This window comes from Notolabrus celidotus, chromosome 6 (assembly GCF_009762535.1).
Source record: "Notolabrus celidotus isolate fNotCel1 chromosome 6, fNotCel1.pri, whole genome shotgun sequence".
Lineage (NCBI taxonomy): Eukaryota > Metazoa > Chordata > Actinopteri > Labriformes > Labridae > Notolabrus > Notolabrus celidotus.
The window spans coordinates 21,611,701-21,629,413 of record NC_048277.1 but is presented as its reverse complement, the minus strand read 5'-3'; the positions used below and the strand labels follow the sequence as shown (position 1 = coordinate 21,629,413).

At 37.6% G+C, this 17,713-nt stretch overlaps 3 protein-coding genes across 3 annotated transcripts; 1 reads left to right on the top strand and 2 right to left on the bottom strand.

The window, feature by feature from the left end:
• Positions 1-311: 311 nt before the first annotated feature.
• tspan3a (tetraspanin 3a) lies at positions 312-6,199 on the bottom strand. The gene is made up of 7 exons (XM_034685428.1): positions 5,968-6,199; positions 4,352-4,543; positions 3,953-4,027; positions 3,625-3,726; positions 3,367-3,519; positions 3,189-3,272; positions 312-1,178 (listed from the first exon to the last, which is right to left on the bottom strand). The coding sequence occupies exons 1-7, from the start codon at positions 6,028-6,030 to the stop codon at positions 1,086-1,088; spliced, it is 762 nt and encodes a 253-aa protein (XP_034541319.1). The 5' UTR covers positions 6,031-6,199; the 3' UTR covers positions 312-1,085.
• Positions 6,200-7,077: 878 nt separating this feature from the next.
• On the bottom strand, positions 7,078-7,928 carry ch25hl1.2 (cholesterol 25-hydroxylase like 1, tandem duplicate 2). Its single transcript, XM_034685069.1, has one exon. It carries the CDS (start codon positions 7,926-7,928, stop codon positions 7,095-7,097), a length of 834 nt encoding a protein of 277 aa, XP_034540960.1. The 3' UTR covers positions 7,078-7,094.
• Positions 7,929-8,674: 746 nt separating this feature from the next.
• si:dkey-24l11.2 (uncharacterized protein LOC100034462 homolog) lies at positions 8,675-17,039 on the top strand. The gene is made up of 12 exons (XM_034685427.1): positions 8,675-8,946; positions 11,836-12,437; positions 13,706-13,765; positions 13,883-13,935; positions 14,020-14,164; positions 14,279-14,631; positions 14,737-14,965; positions 15,082-15,196; positions 15,434-15,551; positions 15,640-15,751; positions 16,619-16,731; positions 16,844-17,039. Exons 2-12 carry the CDS (start codon positions 11,838-11,840, stop codon positions 16,911-16,913), a joined length of 1,968 nt encoding a protein of 655 aa, XP_034541318.1. The 5' UTR covers positions 8,675-8,946; positions 11,836-11,837; the 3' UTR covers positions 16,914-17,039.
• The last annotated feature ends 674 nt before the right edge of the window (positions 17,040-17,713 follow it).

The window sequence follows — 17,713 nt, the reverse complement described above, 5'->3', positions numbered from 1 at the left end:
TAGTGTAAGTGAATATGAGGGTCCACAATGGTTGCTCAGTAGTACCAGGATGTTACATCAAACTTCTCCAGGTGACCTTAAAGCCTATTCTGTAGATTCAAAGCCAAAGGTTTATAAAGACATAGTAAAGCATCTGACTGAATGTTAACCCCCTTATGGGAAACACATGACCCTTGACCTCTCTTTTTCTAAAAGAAAAAGTTGACTCATTCATTCAGTGACAACAGCCTGTTGTCCAGACTTGAAAAGAAAGCTAAGAAAAGATGTGAACTTCTGTCAGCGACATTCAAACAAATAATCAGAGAAACATGTTTTCAAACTTTCCAACATTTTATTCACATTCTATCCATTGCTACATATCTGCAAATCAAGTTCTAAAACTATTATCAGTAGTCTATTGAGACAAAAGGAAAAAAAAAACAGCTTCAGGACAAAGTCGATCTAGAGTTAAGAATGCTTTTCTACTTGAAAAATTCCACATACTGAAGGGGATTGAAAGATTTGCTTCTCAGGAGAGAGATCAGATTAGCAAAAGCCAGTTAAGTTACTTATTTTAAACAACTTTCTGCGCAAGGGACTTTGGTTGGGGTGCTTTTTGAGTAAATACTGCTGGTGACTCTGGGCTGTAACAGTAGTTAAAGTAGAGTAGTATAAGTAGAGTAGTAGTAGTAGTTGTTGAAGTAGTACTGGAGGTACATGGTTAAATTATACCGTATTTCATTCAAGTATGTGACACATTTAAATAGAAATAATGCAAAGCCATACACACAGTGCAAACTAACTATGAGGAAATACCCTGTCCACCATTTACTCTATACATGACTAGCAAAGTTTGAGTTTGGTAAGAATGAAGTCTTTCATCCTCATACTTTCTACAGAGCTACAGAACACTTTCTATATCTCATTTATTTGACCGTCACAGAATTTGGTGAGTAGCTTTCTTTCTTTTTTGGGAGGGAGAAACAGGTAAACTATATCACTTCAGTGTTGTTAGTGTTTCAAAGGTTAGCGTGGTAATATGTTAGGTTCATGCTCTCACCAACGGCACATATATGTTTGCGCTATGCTGACAGATGTGTTCTCCTTTATGCCACGGTGCCTCCTGTGATGAGAAGCTCGTATGCAGGATCTCTACCTCTGTGGCAAAGCACAACACACGCACACAACATCCCCAGCATCTAGAAAAATAAGACAGATGCCTTATTAGTTTTGGAAATGTATTTAGATAGTAGTAGAGTACAGGCACAGGACTGTTTCTAGGAGGTGCTCATTGGTGGATCTTGTAGGTTTTGGACAAAGCCAGAAAAACTGCATCTCCCTGTTTGAGGTCTGTAAGTTTAGCTAACCTGCTGCTTGCTATAGGTTTACATTTATGAGGTGGATGTATGAGTATTGAAGTTCATCTGGTCAGGCAGCTAGCAAAATTGTAGCCAATGTATTGGGATTTTGTATCACAATCAGAGTATTAATTTGTAGTTTAACACTGAGGGTAAGTTTGCAGACACAACACAGAAGAGCAAATTGGAAACTAAAGCTGATTGGCTTTTTCGAAGAACCATCAGACAAGGTCTCCTATCAAAGTCTGTGAAACTGGCTGTATTTTTGTAATCCAATTGGCACACAGACATGTTAAAACAATCATCAAGAGTGTTCTTTCTTTTACTAAAATGTCAAACTGAGGAAAAATCTATACATCAGGTTTATAGATGACAAAAGACATCCATAAAAAACAACTATACATCTACTTTGAGACGTGTCAACTGCTATTTACTCCACTTTGTCCTACTACTTCCTTCACATATTTTCATTACACAAACAGCAATATTACTTGTTCTTATAGAAGTATTAGGAGTATTTTAGTTGGCCAATGAAAACAAAGTGATGTTATAAAGGAATTTGGTTCAAACATAATTACTGGGGAAAGTGAAAAACACAAGATTATGCTGTTGTTCCACTAAGACTCAAAGTCACTGTTTTTTTTTGTCCCACGGCTTGTTTATGAGGCTGTATATAAATTTATTAAAGCAAGAACTGAAAAGCCTGTAAGGCTAAACCCTGAAAGTTCAAGGATTTCCTGGGCTGATCCTGACATCTGTGTACTTCAAATTCAACTCTAAGTGTGTGGATTTCAAAAGTTGAGTGGTTGCAAAAACTTTTTTTCTGACACATCTACTGATGTAGTACAATCAGGGTTTTTTCCTCTCTTTTATTAGCAAAGAGCAGCAAAAATTACTTTCAGAAACCATCCTCTCTGTTCTAACATCTAAAATGACAGGCCTCCCTGCAGGCGTTCAGATCAGCTGTCAGGAATTCAAACTAATCCTGTGAGTTACTGGATCACAGGCCAAAATAAAACTTGGCTCTTGTTTGGTTTGTGTGCCGTCTTCAAGGTGGTGTCAATGATTCTTAGGAATAAGACACAACATCGCATGGGTGTTGAGTGTGGGTTTTAGAATTGATTTTAAGATTTTAACACTCACTTTTAAAGCAATAAATTGACTGGCCCCTGAGTACCTAAGTGAATGCCTTAAAATGTATATCCTCAACTGCTGCCTGAGATCCTCCAGCAGGTCCCTCTTGGAACTTCCAAGGGTGGAGTTAAAAACCAGAGGCGACCGGGCCTTTGCAGTCAGGGCCCCGTCACTCTGGAATGACCTGCCAGAGGAGATCAGGCGAGCCACATCCTTATCCTCTTTTAAATCTCTTTTAAAAACACACTTTTTTAAATGTGCTTTTACTTCTTAACTCATCACTGACTTTTTAATTTCTGCATTCTTGTTGTCTTTTACTTAATTCATTTTAGCTCTCCTTACCTTTGTCATGTGCTTTTGTGTTTTCACTTGCTATGTCTTGCACTCTGTTAAGCACTTTGTAAACATGTTTTTAAAAGGTGCTATGAAAATAAAATGTATTATTATTGTATTTATTATTTAAAGTTATTAAAGATTAGATTAAAGAAGGTTCATGAATGTCTGGCTCTTCAGAGATAAAGTATGACAAATGTATTACAGATTATTTCAATGTTTCAGGTAAATATTCAATCACATTTAGGGACACTGTAGTATCAGATTGACCTCTGTAAGGTTATATATTTACTGTTGAGAGACACAGATCAGGACTGTGGTTAAAAAGTATGATTTACCATGCTACTGGTACTATCTGGGGAACAAGGCATAACCCTTACTTACCTGGGTGCAAGCAAATGTCAATGCAGTCCAGATGACATACATCATAATCTCCTTCAGCTTCTTCACAACCAGAGCTTCACAACCCTACACACATAGAGAAAGAATACATTATCAAACAAACATGAAAGTATAACGGTTGTTAGATAACAACAGTTCACCAAAAAAGAGGTTGTTGTACTTCTTGGTAGAGATCTTCAGGATGAGCCAGGGACCCCGTGCAGCCTACGACACTCGCTTTGCAACAGCTGATGGGTACACTGTTGTTTTTGGATTCTTCATACCAGTGTGTATCCTGCCAGTCGGTGTAGGTGTGAATCCCACAACACTGAAGCTGTGAAAAACAGAAGAAACACAGATGGAAATTCAGGAGGAAAAAACAACAATGAAGAGTATCATCAGATCTGGTTGACAGAGAAGACAGGATTTTTGTCCTCACCTGTCTCTGAACGTAATCGATGGCACGACTCTGGGCATTGCTGTTGGTGCCATTGTACTCATCATAAACTTTTGTGATAGAAGAATTAACCTCATCTTCAACCTGGCAAAGGTGAAGAAGAGTGAGACTGAACTTTTGATGACATATTCCCCTTGACCAAGTTACAATAAAAAATGATTATGACACCGACAGATTAGATTGGGTTATCAGTGGTTGACGGATCGCGCCTGCTCTCCTCTCAGGGTGTGATGTACTTGGCTGACACATGAGGCCTCAAACAAGGCCAGAGAAAAACAAACGTGCTCTGGCTTGTATTTGACTTTCTTACCCTTGCTCTGTAAATATATCCGAGAACCACCACTGCTACTTCCGTCATGAACACCAGCAGGAGGATGACGACAAACTGTGGATAGGATTTCATGATTACAGCTACACTGTCAACAGACAGTTGCAAATGAATTGTGGATTGTCTCAGGGTTGTGAAGAAAACATAGAACAATTGAAATGTTACATTCTTAGTGCAATTTGCACATTACATTAAATCAGTTATTTCAATCTTAGATCTCCTGTTAATACCTATCAATTATTAATTAATTCATATGCCTTTTCCTGGCACATTTCTGATAAATGCATCTTGAAATTCCAATTTTTATTTTAGATTAACTCCTTACTAAATAAGAACATTAGTGCCTTAAACTAAGCTAAACTTGTTAACTGCATTACTGACCGTTGTGAGTCCGCAGTAGCTTTCTCTCACTGTTGCGCAGCATCCGATGAGCCCAATGATAAAAAGCAGGGCTCCAGCTGCAATAATGGTGACTGCTGGGATGAGCGTGTACACATCTTCAAAGAAGTGATCGTAGTCATCATATGTAATGAATACATAGGCTCCAACATAGCACAGGATACCAGCAGCAGCCTGCAAGTGATGAAAAAAAGGTCAAAATTTCCATAAAGCCTGTCCACAAAGATAAAGTGCAGGAATACAATGCAACACTGATGCAAATAACAACAAAGTGGTATGGTATGGTTGATTTTTGGATGTTTTTTTAGTATCAAACAAGCAACAGTGTACAGATTTTCATTTTGGACTTCACTATTATTATTACATAGATAAGTTAACTAAGTTAATAAGACTGTATTTAAATTCAATTTATTACCACACAGGATACTGATTAGTATTGTAGAATGTACTGCCTATAAACATGTCAGAAATTAGTTCAACTTTATATTGCTTTTACTTCCTAATGCCACTAAAGAAAGAATAAAGGGCAGGGTATTCATTTTAATGTTATACTTACACACAAAAGATAACTTTAAATTGCACACATTAAGAACATTTTGCTTTTGACACTTTAAAATCCTCTTTAGGTGCACATTTTGAAAGCATGACATGAAGCAAGTGTTAGTAGCATTGTCATTCAAACAACATGAGGTCTTTCTAACAAATCAGATAAATAACTCAGCCATACATCTTAAAAATGTATTGTAAACAAGTTAGTGTAATAGTCAACATGTAAAGCCTGGGCTCGTTGGATTGAGGTTAGCCTACAGCTCGAAGGAGGGGGTCAAAAAAGTGACAGTTTGACTTTAGCAAGCATCACTGCAATTTTTTTTTACAAAAACAAGGGGACCTTTACCTTAACACTCCTGATATGTTGTGGGTCATATTGACTAGTATTAAAAGTCTATTTTAGGCAATATATGCCTTCCAAACCAGCTTAATGCAGCATCAGAATCTGGGCAGCATGTGACAGAAGAGGTGTTAATTTATCAACATTACTTCATAAAGAAAAAAAAAAAATCTAAATGTAAAATAAAATGAATACAAATCTATGTCATGTAAAACTGTTGTATTTATATTTAGGTCTTTCCAATGTACATTAAAAAAGATTTTAACATTAATTTTAATGAAAAATGTGTGAGTTACCCTCATTGAACCATGATCTGTGAGAATTAAAGAACCCCAATGGACTAAATATTGATTTAAATGGTTAGTAATGGAGTAAACAATTTGATTTTATAAAATTTGATTTTCATTTTTTGGGGTTTTGACACTTTTTGGATAATTGAATATTCCCCGGGTCAAATTGACCCAGGAACACTATTGCTGTTCCAGAGAAACGAACATAACAGCAGGGTTAAAATGTGATGACGTGTGTCTCCAATATCTATATGTTTTCAACCCTGACAGTTCATGTGTGTTGAGGAATGCCTTCTCAAACTAATCCCTCTCTTGGTAAACAAAGGTCGGCTGCTGCAGCTAGCAGAGCAGCTGGTTGGACTCGCAGCTAGGCTAGCTGGTGCTCTACTGTGACGCACGTCTAAAACTGTCAAACTTACCCAGAAGATCAGGTTCAGAAAGACCAGGGCCGTCTTCGAGGACGTGATGCCGCAGTGCCCCATCTTCACCAAGGGGTTTTAATGCTGTACGTGTTGGAGAATAACGCAGGTTACTACTCAGACATTCCCCGGCCAGCTCAGCCACTCACTCTCCATGCCTCAACTCTGTGTCATTGGATCTGTCTGCTGCACAGGCTGTGGTCTGCAGCGCACCAGCAGCACCGCAGCGCCACCAGTGCATTCAGGTTCACAAAAACTAACCACCAAGAGAAAAACAATCCAACAGAGCCGACATTTAATTAATAAAGGTGATGAAATGTTTTCTTATACGCATGACTTTTTTTTGTCATATGTAGTTAATTTTAATAGTTCAGGTAGGCTATGTTATATTGAACATGGGGCAGTTGGAGTGCTTTGCTAACATCTAGTGGTTGAAAAATTACCTAGCCCTCATACATAAAATATTTTGGAGTATCAGTACCACTCTGGAATCACTGGTCACATTACAGATGACCTCAAAAGTACAAATATCTAATGTCAGAGAATGTGTACAGGTGTGTAGATGAATTTACAAATATATAAGTTGATGAATTTACAAATGTAAAGTTATTAAACAGTGTTACTTATTGACACTTAATGTGGGGCTGGACAAATGTGGTTGTAGGCTATGTAATAGAATGACACCTCTACAAGTATGAAGAGAGTATTTTCTCCTATCAGTCAATGAAATGAAACCATCTAAAGGGAAACACTATACTCCTAAAGAGTGGAAAAGTAACTTGAAGATGTATGGTTTGCATGAGTAGGAAGCATGTAACAAGATCGGATCACTTTCAAGGTAAAGAAACTAGACAAACTGGGAGGCAGATGCATTTGGACATAATTACAAATTTGCATATTGTTCTGATTGTGGAAGATATGACAAAGGAGTCATTGAAGTCTCTGGAAACTTGTAACGTTTTTTCAGTGCAGTAACATTCACCCAGTCATGTGTCAAGGATTATTCAGACACTTTTTCAACTTTCAACCCTTAATATTTTAATATACATTTCATTTATACAAACACACAGAGTCACATCAAAGCAGAGGAATCTTTCTAAAATTGCTATCCAAAGTGTTACAGCCTTCTACTTTGCAGCAGTACAGAAGCTAAAATCAGCATGCGTGCCAAATATTTTATCCCAGTGGCTAAAATGTGGTGCAAAATTGCTGTTGGGTTTCTGATGGTGCACATCATGTTTGCTTGGTCCTCCATAGATGCCAAATGGTATCAGTCGTGATGTGGACCAGGGGAAATCATAGCCGCAGTGGTCCTCAATAGAAACATACACATGCACCACCATGAAGATCCATGTGGTGAAGAGGTGGCATCTCAGGATCACAGGATTCAGGGTGGTCCAGAAACCGACTGTCACCAACTCCCAGCCACCAAGACACTGAGTGGCAAGAGCAAAGGGTGAGGAGTAGTTATGATGGATGGCATGGAAAGTGACGTACAGCCAGCGGATCCTGTGATGGAGCAGATGCCAGATGAAGTACTGGAAGTCAAAGAGTAGAAGGTTGCATATCACCCCAGCAATCAGCTCCAGCATGGATGGAGCATGGTCTGGTAGGTCTAGAGGCGGCCTCCATACCCACTGAGCCACTGATGCCGGCAGAACAAGAAACATATGGTTGTACAGGGTGACACCTGCACAGTGCAGCAGCTTAGATGCCGTGGGACAACGGCCAGGTTGGATCTTGAATTGTTGAGCCCATGCCCACTTTTCACCCATAATGTCACAAAAAAGGAAAGGAAGGCATAAGACAAAGTATGAAGACACAGTCAGAACAACGGGGAAGAGTGGAGACCTCAAATAGTCTCTGTAATTGAGCCGCAGGTGGTCCCACAGAGGTTGAAGCAAAGAATCGTTTCCTAAATCTCTTATCCAAAGATCTATGCTGGTACCTGCAAGATCCATCTTGAAGTAGAAATCACAAGGTCAGTATCTGTGACTTTCTTGGGATTGTACGCATTCCAGCTAGAAACAGCAGCTATGGTTAAACTTAGCCCAGTAAGTGTCTGCTTGTGCTTTGCTCACACTGCGGTTTCAAGTAACAGCTGGGTCCAACAGTCTTACAAATTATTCATTAACCCTGTCTTACTGGTAGCATGTAGCTCTCCACTTAATTAATTGGGTGGTACTTACAATATTTCAAACTCCTGATGTTTCTTCATTCAATTAGGGAGCTTGTCATGATGGAATTATTGAATTGAAAATTGAAAATATCTTAAGATCACTTCAAGTATTATCCATGTTTGCTAGTTGAGCTTAAAGTAAAGAAAAGCTTCAGAATTTAACTTCTTTAATCATTCTTTCCTAGGCAAGAGCAGACGTTGAGCCTTAACTTTTTAGTCAAAGACAAAAACATAGGCGTTATTGCTCTGATTAGTAGTTATAGAATTCTATCTTTTTCCGAGTAAACTCCCTTTGAGATAGATATTTTGTGATATGTTGAACATTTCCAGAGCATATCTGAAGTGCAACAGCTCAAGAAAGACTACTCTGCAGTCATTGAGTCTGTCCTGTGCTCATCCCTCACTGTCTGGTTTAGTTCTACTCCCAAATCATTTCTAGCTCCCATACTGTAGAGGGCGACACGCAATCTTATGTCTCGTGCACAACAGAGGACCACTAGATGGGTTGAGGACTGTAATCTGCATAACATCTTTAGTAGTGCTTTCGTTTGGATTATACCAATGTACGAGATAGTCACCCCTTCAAATCAAATCAAATCCTTACGTCTTACGCATTACGTACCTACGCAAAACCACTGCGCGTGCGTTGTTGTTTGCACGTAGCGTTTGGTGGGCAGCCACTTGTCAAGTGACTGCATCAGCTAAAAAGACAGTTTGTAACGTTTCTGAAGCCTTTTTGAAGCTGTTTTCGCTTCTTTTGACAGAATACTCCTGTACGTGGACCCTCGTGTTTATGTGAGGTAAAGTCACCGTCCATCAATATGGTGTAAGATCTGATATATGTTCTAGATGAGGCGATATAGCTTCTGCTAGCAAGACACTTTTCTTCACAATAGTTGAGAAAGTATCACGAGAAAATAGTAAACAAAGGGTTTAATCCGGTTAGAAACGTTGCTAGGTTTGTCAGTTTTTGAGTTAATTGTGTAAACGTAATGCTTTATGTTCAAGCCGTATGACGTTAATATTATCCAAGTTAGGCAAACTGTAACGAAGTCCGATTACAATATTTCAATGTGTAACTGTTGCTTCACATATCTGTCACATAAAGCAGCAATAAAACTGGTTCAAGTTTGACTTTTTAACTGTCATCGTTACTGAACAAAGACTAGCCTATAACAAATCACCATGGTACATGATACATGGCCAAAGAAAAGTAGACATCACATCTGACAGATTTGAAGGCTAACCCCTTAATTTTGTCTTCTATTGATTTTTGAGTTTACCTGAGGTCACATTAAGTTACCATCGAAAAATCTGCCTGAAAGTTTTTAAAGATTGTATGGTACTGTGCAAGGTTTAAGTTTGAAAAATGTGAGAAGTGTTTTGAATTTTAGGGGAATATCAGAAAATGCTGTATTCATTTCAGCCAGCAAGATAGAATTTCATTGACTGCTAAATAACAACAACAACAATAATAATAATAATAATAATAATAATAATAATAATAATACCTTTATTTGTATAGCACTTTTCAATACAAGTAACAAAGTGCTTCACAAAAATAATAAAAACACAACAAAAGCAGAGAAGCAATAAAAGCAAACAGACAGTAAAAGCAGAGATAAAACTTTAAAGGTTAAAATTCACAAAATAAAAGCTTTACAATAAAAGTGTCTCTTGAGTAGTGAAATAAAATGAGGGACTGATTCTGCAATTCTGATTTCCTCTGTCAGGTCGTTCCACAGTCAGGGGGCTTTGACAACAAAGGCCCTGTCCCCTTTAGTTTGTAGTCTCGACCGTGGAACAGCAAGCAGAGACCTGCCAGAGGATCTCAGACTGCGTCCTGGTTTATGGGGGGATAAGAGCTCAGAGATGTATCGAGGGGCGAGTCCATGTTCTGCTTTAAAAGTGATTAAAAGTATCTTAAAATCGATCCTTAAAACAACAGGGAGCCAGTGTAGGGATGCTAAAATTGGGGTGATGTGGGAAAATCTTTTAGTTCCAGTTTAAAGCTGAGCTTCTGCGTTTTGCACCGTCTGAAGTCGGTTAATTGATTTTTGATTGAGACAGGAGTATAGTGAGCTGCAGTAGTCAAGGCTGGAGGAAATAAAAGCGTGAATGAGTTTTTCTAAGTTTTTGGGTGAAATAATGTTAAGCTATGGGTAGATATCAAAAAACCAAGTCATAAAATTGAAAAAAAAATGTAGTTTCTGTTTCATTTCTTAGCTGTAAGAAAACTGTTAAGTTTCTTTTTGTCTAAGGGAGACAGATAAGAAAAGGGCCACAGAAAACTGTTACCAGAAAAAGAGAGTTTCACAAAAATATGCGTTTATTATCAGATTTTTTTTGTGTTCTCAACTTCCAAATTCTTCAAATTATAAAATCTAAGAAGGTCAATCCAATGGAGCAACACTCATTCAAAATGGCTGGGAACCACTCCTTTAATCAGTAGGGATCCTCTAACTTTGTGGAAGTAAAATCAGGAAGTAATATCCCTGTGAGAAAAACATTATAAATCAGTCATTTCCCAAACTTGCTGTTAAAGAACCTGAATGTCTTCTTGCCCTGCTTATTATGAAAAGTCTTGCAAAAAGTAATCTGAGAGGGTTTGAAGTAGGATGCAATATTTCTGTCAGGGTCATTGACATGACGTGCATATTTTTGTGTTTGAATCCATTATTTTCTTTTGAAACAATTAGTTATTTTTAAGACATACATCAATTGATTCTATAAAACCTGCTTATTTTGAATACAATTTCAGAACATTCAAATATTGAGATTTATTTTATTTTATCTCAAAGGTTTGAGTATCTCAAACCCTGAAAATGTCAGGTGGCAACCGTATTAAAAAAATAATAAATTCAAATTAAAACACCATGGCATAATTTCATATATACGAGCTTTGAAATAAACATAATTTCATAAATATCAATAGTTTAAAGGAACCTAAGGTTATTTAAAAACTTTTGTCCAGCAATTTGCATGTTCTCAAATGTCAGGGTGGCACCACTGTACTCATGGAGCTTTTATTTTGGAAGTAAGTAGTTATAATGGACTTCAACATGTGAAATAATTCAGAGGACCCTACTAATTGTCATGGCTGAGTTAAAAGGTTTGTAGATGCCTCTTAAATAATAATAGAAAAGCTTTTATCAACTTAAAGGTGGACGGTAACACTTTCCATGTCAGGTGGTACAACCAACCTAAAACTGTAAAAAATTATATTTTATACCTGGTCAATAGAATGCAAAAATACTGGTATATTGTAAATAAAAAATATACTCACAAAATACAAATGTGTAAAGCACTGTAACCACTCTAAGGGATACTTACTAAAACTCTCAGTTAGAATAAATGATAGGCAAGGTCATATATATTGACAAATATCTGGTTGCGCCACCTGACATTTTTTGGGTGTTCAAGTTAAGAAAAGGGTAAAAAAAACAACAACAATTATGTGTTGTGTTGTGTAATGTGTTCAAACAAGCCTTGTTTGAACACAATATTCCGGACACAAAAATATGCATTGCAACCATTCTGGAAATATTTAAAAAAAAAGAACTTTTTTGAAGCTTATTTGTCAACGACCCGTCAACACATTTTTTTGCTGTGGTGTTTAAAATGAGTATATTAGTCCATAACATCTCTATAATCTATGTTCCTCCATCCCTGTATTCTGATGTTAATAGTGATGGAGAATGATGATGCAGAGAAGACGGAGAAATCAGGGCCACCGCTTCAAACTCAGCCGCTATGCCGCTTCTTCTCTCAAGGAAGACACTGCCATTTTGGAAAAAAATGCAGATTCCAACACGTGAGAGATGACTCCAAAGTTAACGAGAAGCAAACCAGAACACCTGTTGAGTCAGACGTAACATCTGCACACTCCAAAGTCCCTGGAGGAAATGTCAGAGACAAGCCTCCTCCAACAAACACAAGGGTTGCCCCAGCAGCGTCCCGCCGCCCCTGTCGCTACTTCATCTCGGGGAACTGCACCATGGAAGACAGATGCCGCTTCTGGCATCCTCCACAGTTACCCAACGTGGATGATCCGCCTGTTCCGAGTCTTAACACAAAACCTGTGCAGAGGATGGCACCAGTATCCCGCCCTGGCATCCCCCAGGAGGTCAAGCTGAGTGACCTGACAGAGGAGGTCTCCAAAGAGCTACGGGACACAGAGATCCGGCAGCTGAAGAAGCGTTTCCCCAAAGACCAGCTGATTATTCAGGAACGAAGCGATGGAGAAATGACTTATTACAGGGCAACTGTTGAGGCCAGTGATCCAGACTGGGTAAGCATATTATCTACCTGCTTTTCTTATATTTTATAGCTTAAATTCTCACACAACTGATTTCTTTTATGCTGTAAAGCCATTTTAATGTTTGTAGAATTGAAGCCTCCGATTAATAAATCAACACAGAGGAACTTAAGGAATGACATCCTAAGATAAATACTTACACCTCTAAATAGGCATTAATAATTAGAAACCGTACTGCTTCATTTTTACAGTAACTATGGTGATTTCACTTCTATCATATTACAGGAGGATAACATGGGATATCATGTCATTAAAATTTGGCTATTTTAGTACATTTGAAAGCATTTTAAATGGACAGATTCAAGCTCTGTCAACTAATCCTTCATAGTATTTCAAAGGCACTAACAGGAAATGGTAAATATAGTTTTTCATTAATGCCCTAACTAGGGATGCAGAATATTGGATTTTTTGCCGATATCCGATATGCCGATATTTTACAACTCATTTAGCCGATTACTGATACCGATATTTTCTTTCCGCACACATAATTGCAGAGATCATCAATTCTCTTCTGTATTGGAATTAGCGTACAGTATTATGGTGATACTCTTATCACATTTGTTATGTAATATTCATTTCTTGTGCAAAATAAGAAAAATACTTCTAACTACATATTTATTCATGACAATTGCTTTCAAACAAAATTCATACAAAAAGATACATCCTACTTAAAACTTGGATGATGCTCTCCCTAAGACAATCATAACAATCCCCACAACCAGGGCAAATTTGGCCAATTTCACATTTGACATAGTAAGTAAACCTAACCTCTGTTCACAGGGAACATGTGAAAAGTGCAACTGTATAGCAATTAAACCCAAATTAAATAAAATGGTTTACTCTTTGACAGCAAATGTGCCTAAATTAGTCAGCTACATGTAGCTTACAGACTGCTGCTTAAATTCAAGTTTAACTTAAAACATGAGCCCAACATGTGTGCAGCAGCCCATTATATTATTGGTTAATTATATCGGCATGTTGGCTGATAACGATAGTTCATTTTAAAGCCAATATCGGCCGATACTGATAATGTGCAGATAATATTATGCATCCCTAGTCTGAACTATTAACACACCTAATCAGTGCTGTTACTGAGGCCATATTCCACAATTTTTCTTTTAAGTTATTAATGAACCATCTTTCTGGTACTTGTCATGTTTTGTTTTAAAAGTTGGTGACATTAATGAAAGTGACTACATCATTATCTGTAAATATACTAACCCAAGTATTTGATCCTGTAGCCCTTTGACCTGAAAGAAATTGACATCATGGTGAGCTTCCCGGACAAATACCCCAGAGAGGTAAAGCTGCTTCTATTTAAATTTCCGGTTGTGCAGTATAGGATTCAGTCATTTGTACAATAGATGTTAGTACAAATTATTGGGACAGTGCCTAATCACCCGATTAAATGTTCTTAGGTTTTCACACTGGATATCCCATTGGATCAGGATCTGCCACCTGTGATGGCAAAGTAAGAACATTTGCAGATTATATTACCATTTAATGTCAAAGTGAGTCGCTGTTTGTGACATTTATTTTTCTCCTGACTACATAGATATGTACAGCAAGCATCCATAGAGTGGCTTCAAGCCAAACATGCAACCAATGAGCTTCTGGGAAAGCTAGAGCTGCTCTTTCGGCCTTATCTTCGATGGTTAGATCGTAGTCTGGAGAGACTGTTTACTGAAGGAGCGCGACTGGTGAGTCTTCATGCAGCATTAGTGTGTTCACCATTATAATACATGTAATGACCTGTCATGAACTGCTTCATGTTGCTTATGTTGTTTTTCCTGTTTTAAATGATTGTTTTGCAGTTGAAAAAAGACATTGATCTAGAAAAAGCTGGATTGCAGTTCATATCGTACCGAGAGCTCCAGGCCACAGTCTGTGAAAAATCTGGGACTGATGACTCATCTAACAAAGCTGCAGATGACAATAACAGTGATGGGAAACTGGAAAAGACAGAAGACGAGGGAGGCAAGCAAGAGGGCACAGATAGTAATGAAGCGCAACAGCAGGAGGATGAGGAGGCCAGTCATCTGGTGGAGAACATCAAGATCAGTGATCCACGCAGAGGCACAGAGTTAAAACTGCTGGGACTTAGGCTGGGAGAGAACACAGCCACTGTGGTTGCCCAACAGATCACAGTTTGTCTTCAGTGTAACAGGTAAGAACAAAAAGCTGAACGACATACTATATTGATGTCACATGTTGGTGTTGTTCACATGGAATGACTCAATTGAATGATTAACTCTATGTGTACTGTCTGCAGATGTAAAGTAACCGCAGACCTGACCCTGACTGGAAGGACACCCTGCACTGCTCAGTGTGAGAAGTGCAGTGCAGACATCAATGCTGCATTCAGGCCCTGCATGCTGCACCATTACAGCGATGTCCTGGGTTACTTGGATCTTCACAATGCTACTCCTGCTGATCTGGTGCTCCAGGAATGTGAACTCTCTGTGGGCTGCCTCAGCTGCTCCCAGGACGGCCCTGTGCAGGTGATGAAGATGAAGTCAGCTACACATGCCCTTTGTGTGTGAAGGGCTGATATTGGTCTTGATGATATGAATTCTGGCTTTGCTTAAGTTGCCTTTTTTTTTTAATCCTTTATCAGAATGTGTCCTATGGTCAAACAAAGGAGTTAAACTGTGAGCACTGCCACAGCAAACTCAGTATCCTTGCAGAGAGCACAAGGTTCCAGTACATTCAGCCACGCAGCACCAAAACAGGTCAGAATACACCTCCTTTTTTATCAAAAGGGTCAGCAAAGGTTTTACATTATAAATAATCAACTGCCTAAATTGGTTGTCCAACATTACTTCAAATTGCTATGTACAGATTATGCCGTGAATGATAACCTTAATATGTGAGCATATATACATTTACTCATTTTCACCTTACACTGAACATGCCAGAAAAGACAATTAATGTGACTTTCTTTGTTCCTGTCCTCTTTCATTTTGCAGGTCTGAGTTCTGCTGCTTTTAATTTTAAGTCTTTAAGAGATCCTGCTGTCCAAAAAGGGAAGCCACTGCCAGAAAAGGGAGCATGTAAACACTACAAACAGAGCCATCGCTGGCTCAGGTATGATCACCACTGTCCTATCTCAGTTTTACAATTCTGACATGAAGCAAGAACATGTGGAAATATTTGTGCCACTTGCTGCCCCCAGGTTTCCCTGCTGTGGCCGGGCTTACCCCTGTGATGTTTGCCACGATTTGGACCAGGATCACCCAATGGAACTGGCAAGCCGGATGATATGTGGCTACTGTGCAAAAGAACAGGTGAGTGATTGGGTTGAAATCACACACTGTTGTTATTCTTATGGACAGTAAGACAAGTTGAAAGGACGGAGTGTAGAGGGGCTGTATTTGGGGTGCAAATTATTTTACTTGATTGGTCACTTCCTTCAGCTAAAAGAACACTAAATAAGATAAGATAAGACATTACTTTATTGATCCCCGGGGGGGAAATTCAGTTGTTACAGCAACCCAGACATAGGTACAATCAAGAAGAAGTTTCAATAAGTAAAATAAATAAAATAACATAACATAACATAACATAACATAACATAAAATAAAATAAAATAAAATAAAATAAAATAAAATAAAATAAAATAAAATAAAATAAAATAAAATGAAATAAAACAAAATAAAATAAAATAAAATATAAAATATAAAAAAAGTAAAACATAAAAATAGATAAATAAACATAGAATAAAATTTTGATATATACAATGTTACAAATGGAATATAGATTAAATAGCAGTAATTACTGGCAGTATTAAAAATGGTTCATTAGTGACAGGTTGACATGATGTGATCATGGTTGGTTATGACAGATTAAGCAATAAATAAAAATACATATGGGTATGTAATATGACCGTGAGTTGTAGTAAACAATAATAATGTAATATAACCTAATATAATATGGCAAAGATAATTATATAACGCAATATATTATGCATTATAATGCCATCAGCAGTCAGAGAGTCGGTACGGGATGAGATGATGGAGTGTGACAGACAATGGTTACTGTTTATCAGTTAAATCTGGTTTTGGCTAAAAGCATGAATATATAAGGTTGATAATAGTCTTCAATGGATGAAACATTTTTAAAAAGTCTGATCCTCATACTGTTTGTTGTTGCAGCCTTATGGCAATGGAAAGCCCTGCGTCTGCTGTGGTAGCATGATGACGAGAGGCACCCGCACCAGCCACTGGGAGGGAGGACTGGGATGCAGAAACAAAGCCAAAATGAGCAGGTACACTAAATAAAATGAAGATTGATGTTATGCTGATTGGAAACATTGTGAAAGTAGTAGAAAGATTTAATCATTAAAATGTTAAACAGTTGTCATTTGTGTTTCTCTTTAGAAATGACCGGCACAAATACGCCAACACCAACAAAACGGTCTCAAGGAAGGCAGCAAGTGACAAGAAGTAGAAGAAAGGAGGATTATTGACCTTGTTTAAAAAAAGAAAAAAAAAGAAGAGAGAAACCAGTGTGGTACATGATTTCAATGAAATTTTCCAAAATATCCAAATAAATCATTTTGTTATGATCATTTAATGTGAGTGTGGATGCTTTCATCTGATATTAAGCATGTGCATTAAACTAGAGGACTGTGATTTTTATTAAAAAATGTAAAGAGGAAAGACATGCAAGTGATGGATCATGAGTTCTTACTTGTTAAGTAAAAATAGTGCAAGACAAAGAAGACACGCTTTTTTTTTTTCAATTACCTTTTTATTTATTTTCAACATTTTGTAACAGACAAGACGAAAAACAAACACCAGAGGACAGTCAAAAGAAGAGGGGAAAAAGAGGAAAAAATAAATGAATAAAAATAAAATAAATAAAAACAGCTTGTAAAACACAAATACATACGTACTTAAGTGCAAATACATAAACCATGGTCATATTACATTGTATGTATATTTAGGGCTTTCCAATGTACATTAAAAATGTTTTTACATTAATTTGAATGAAAAACGAGTGAGTTATCCTCATTGAGCCATGATCTGTGAGAATTAAAGAACACCAATGGACTATATCTTGATTTAAATGGTTAGTAATGGAGTTTAAAAGTAGATTAAAAAAATATGTATTGAGATTTTTTGTGGTTCTGACACTTTTGGATAATTGAATATGCCCCGGCTCAAATTGACCCCGGAACATTATTGCTGTTCCAGAGAAACGAACATAACAGGAGGGTTAAATAGATTATATTTCACATTACACAA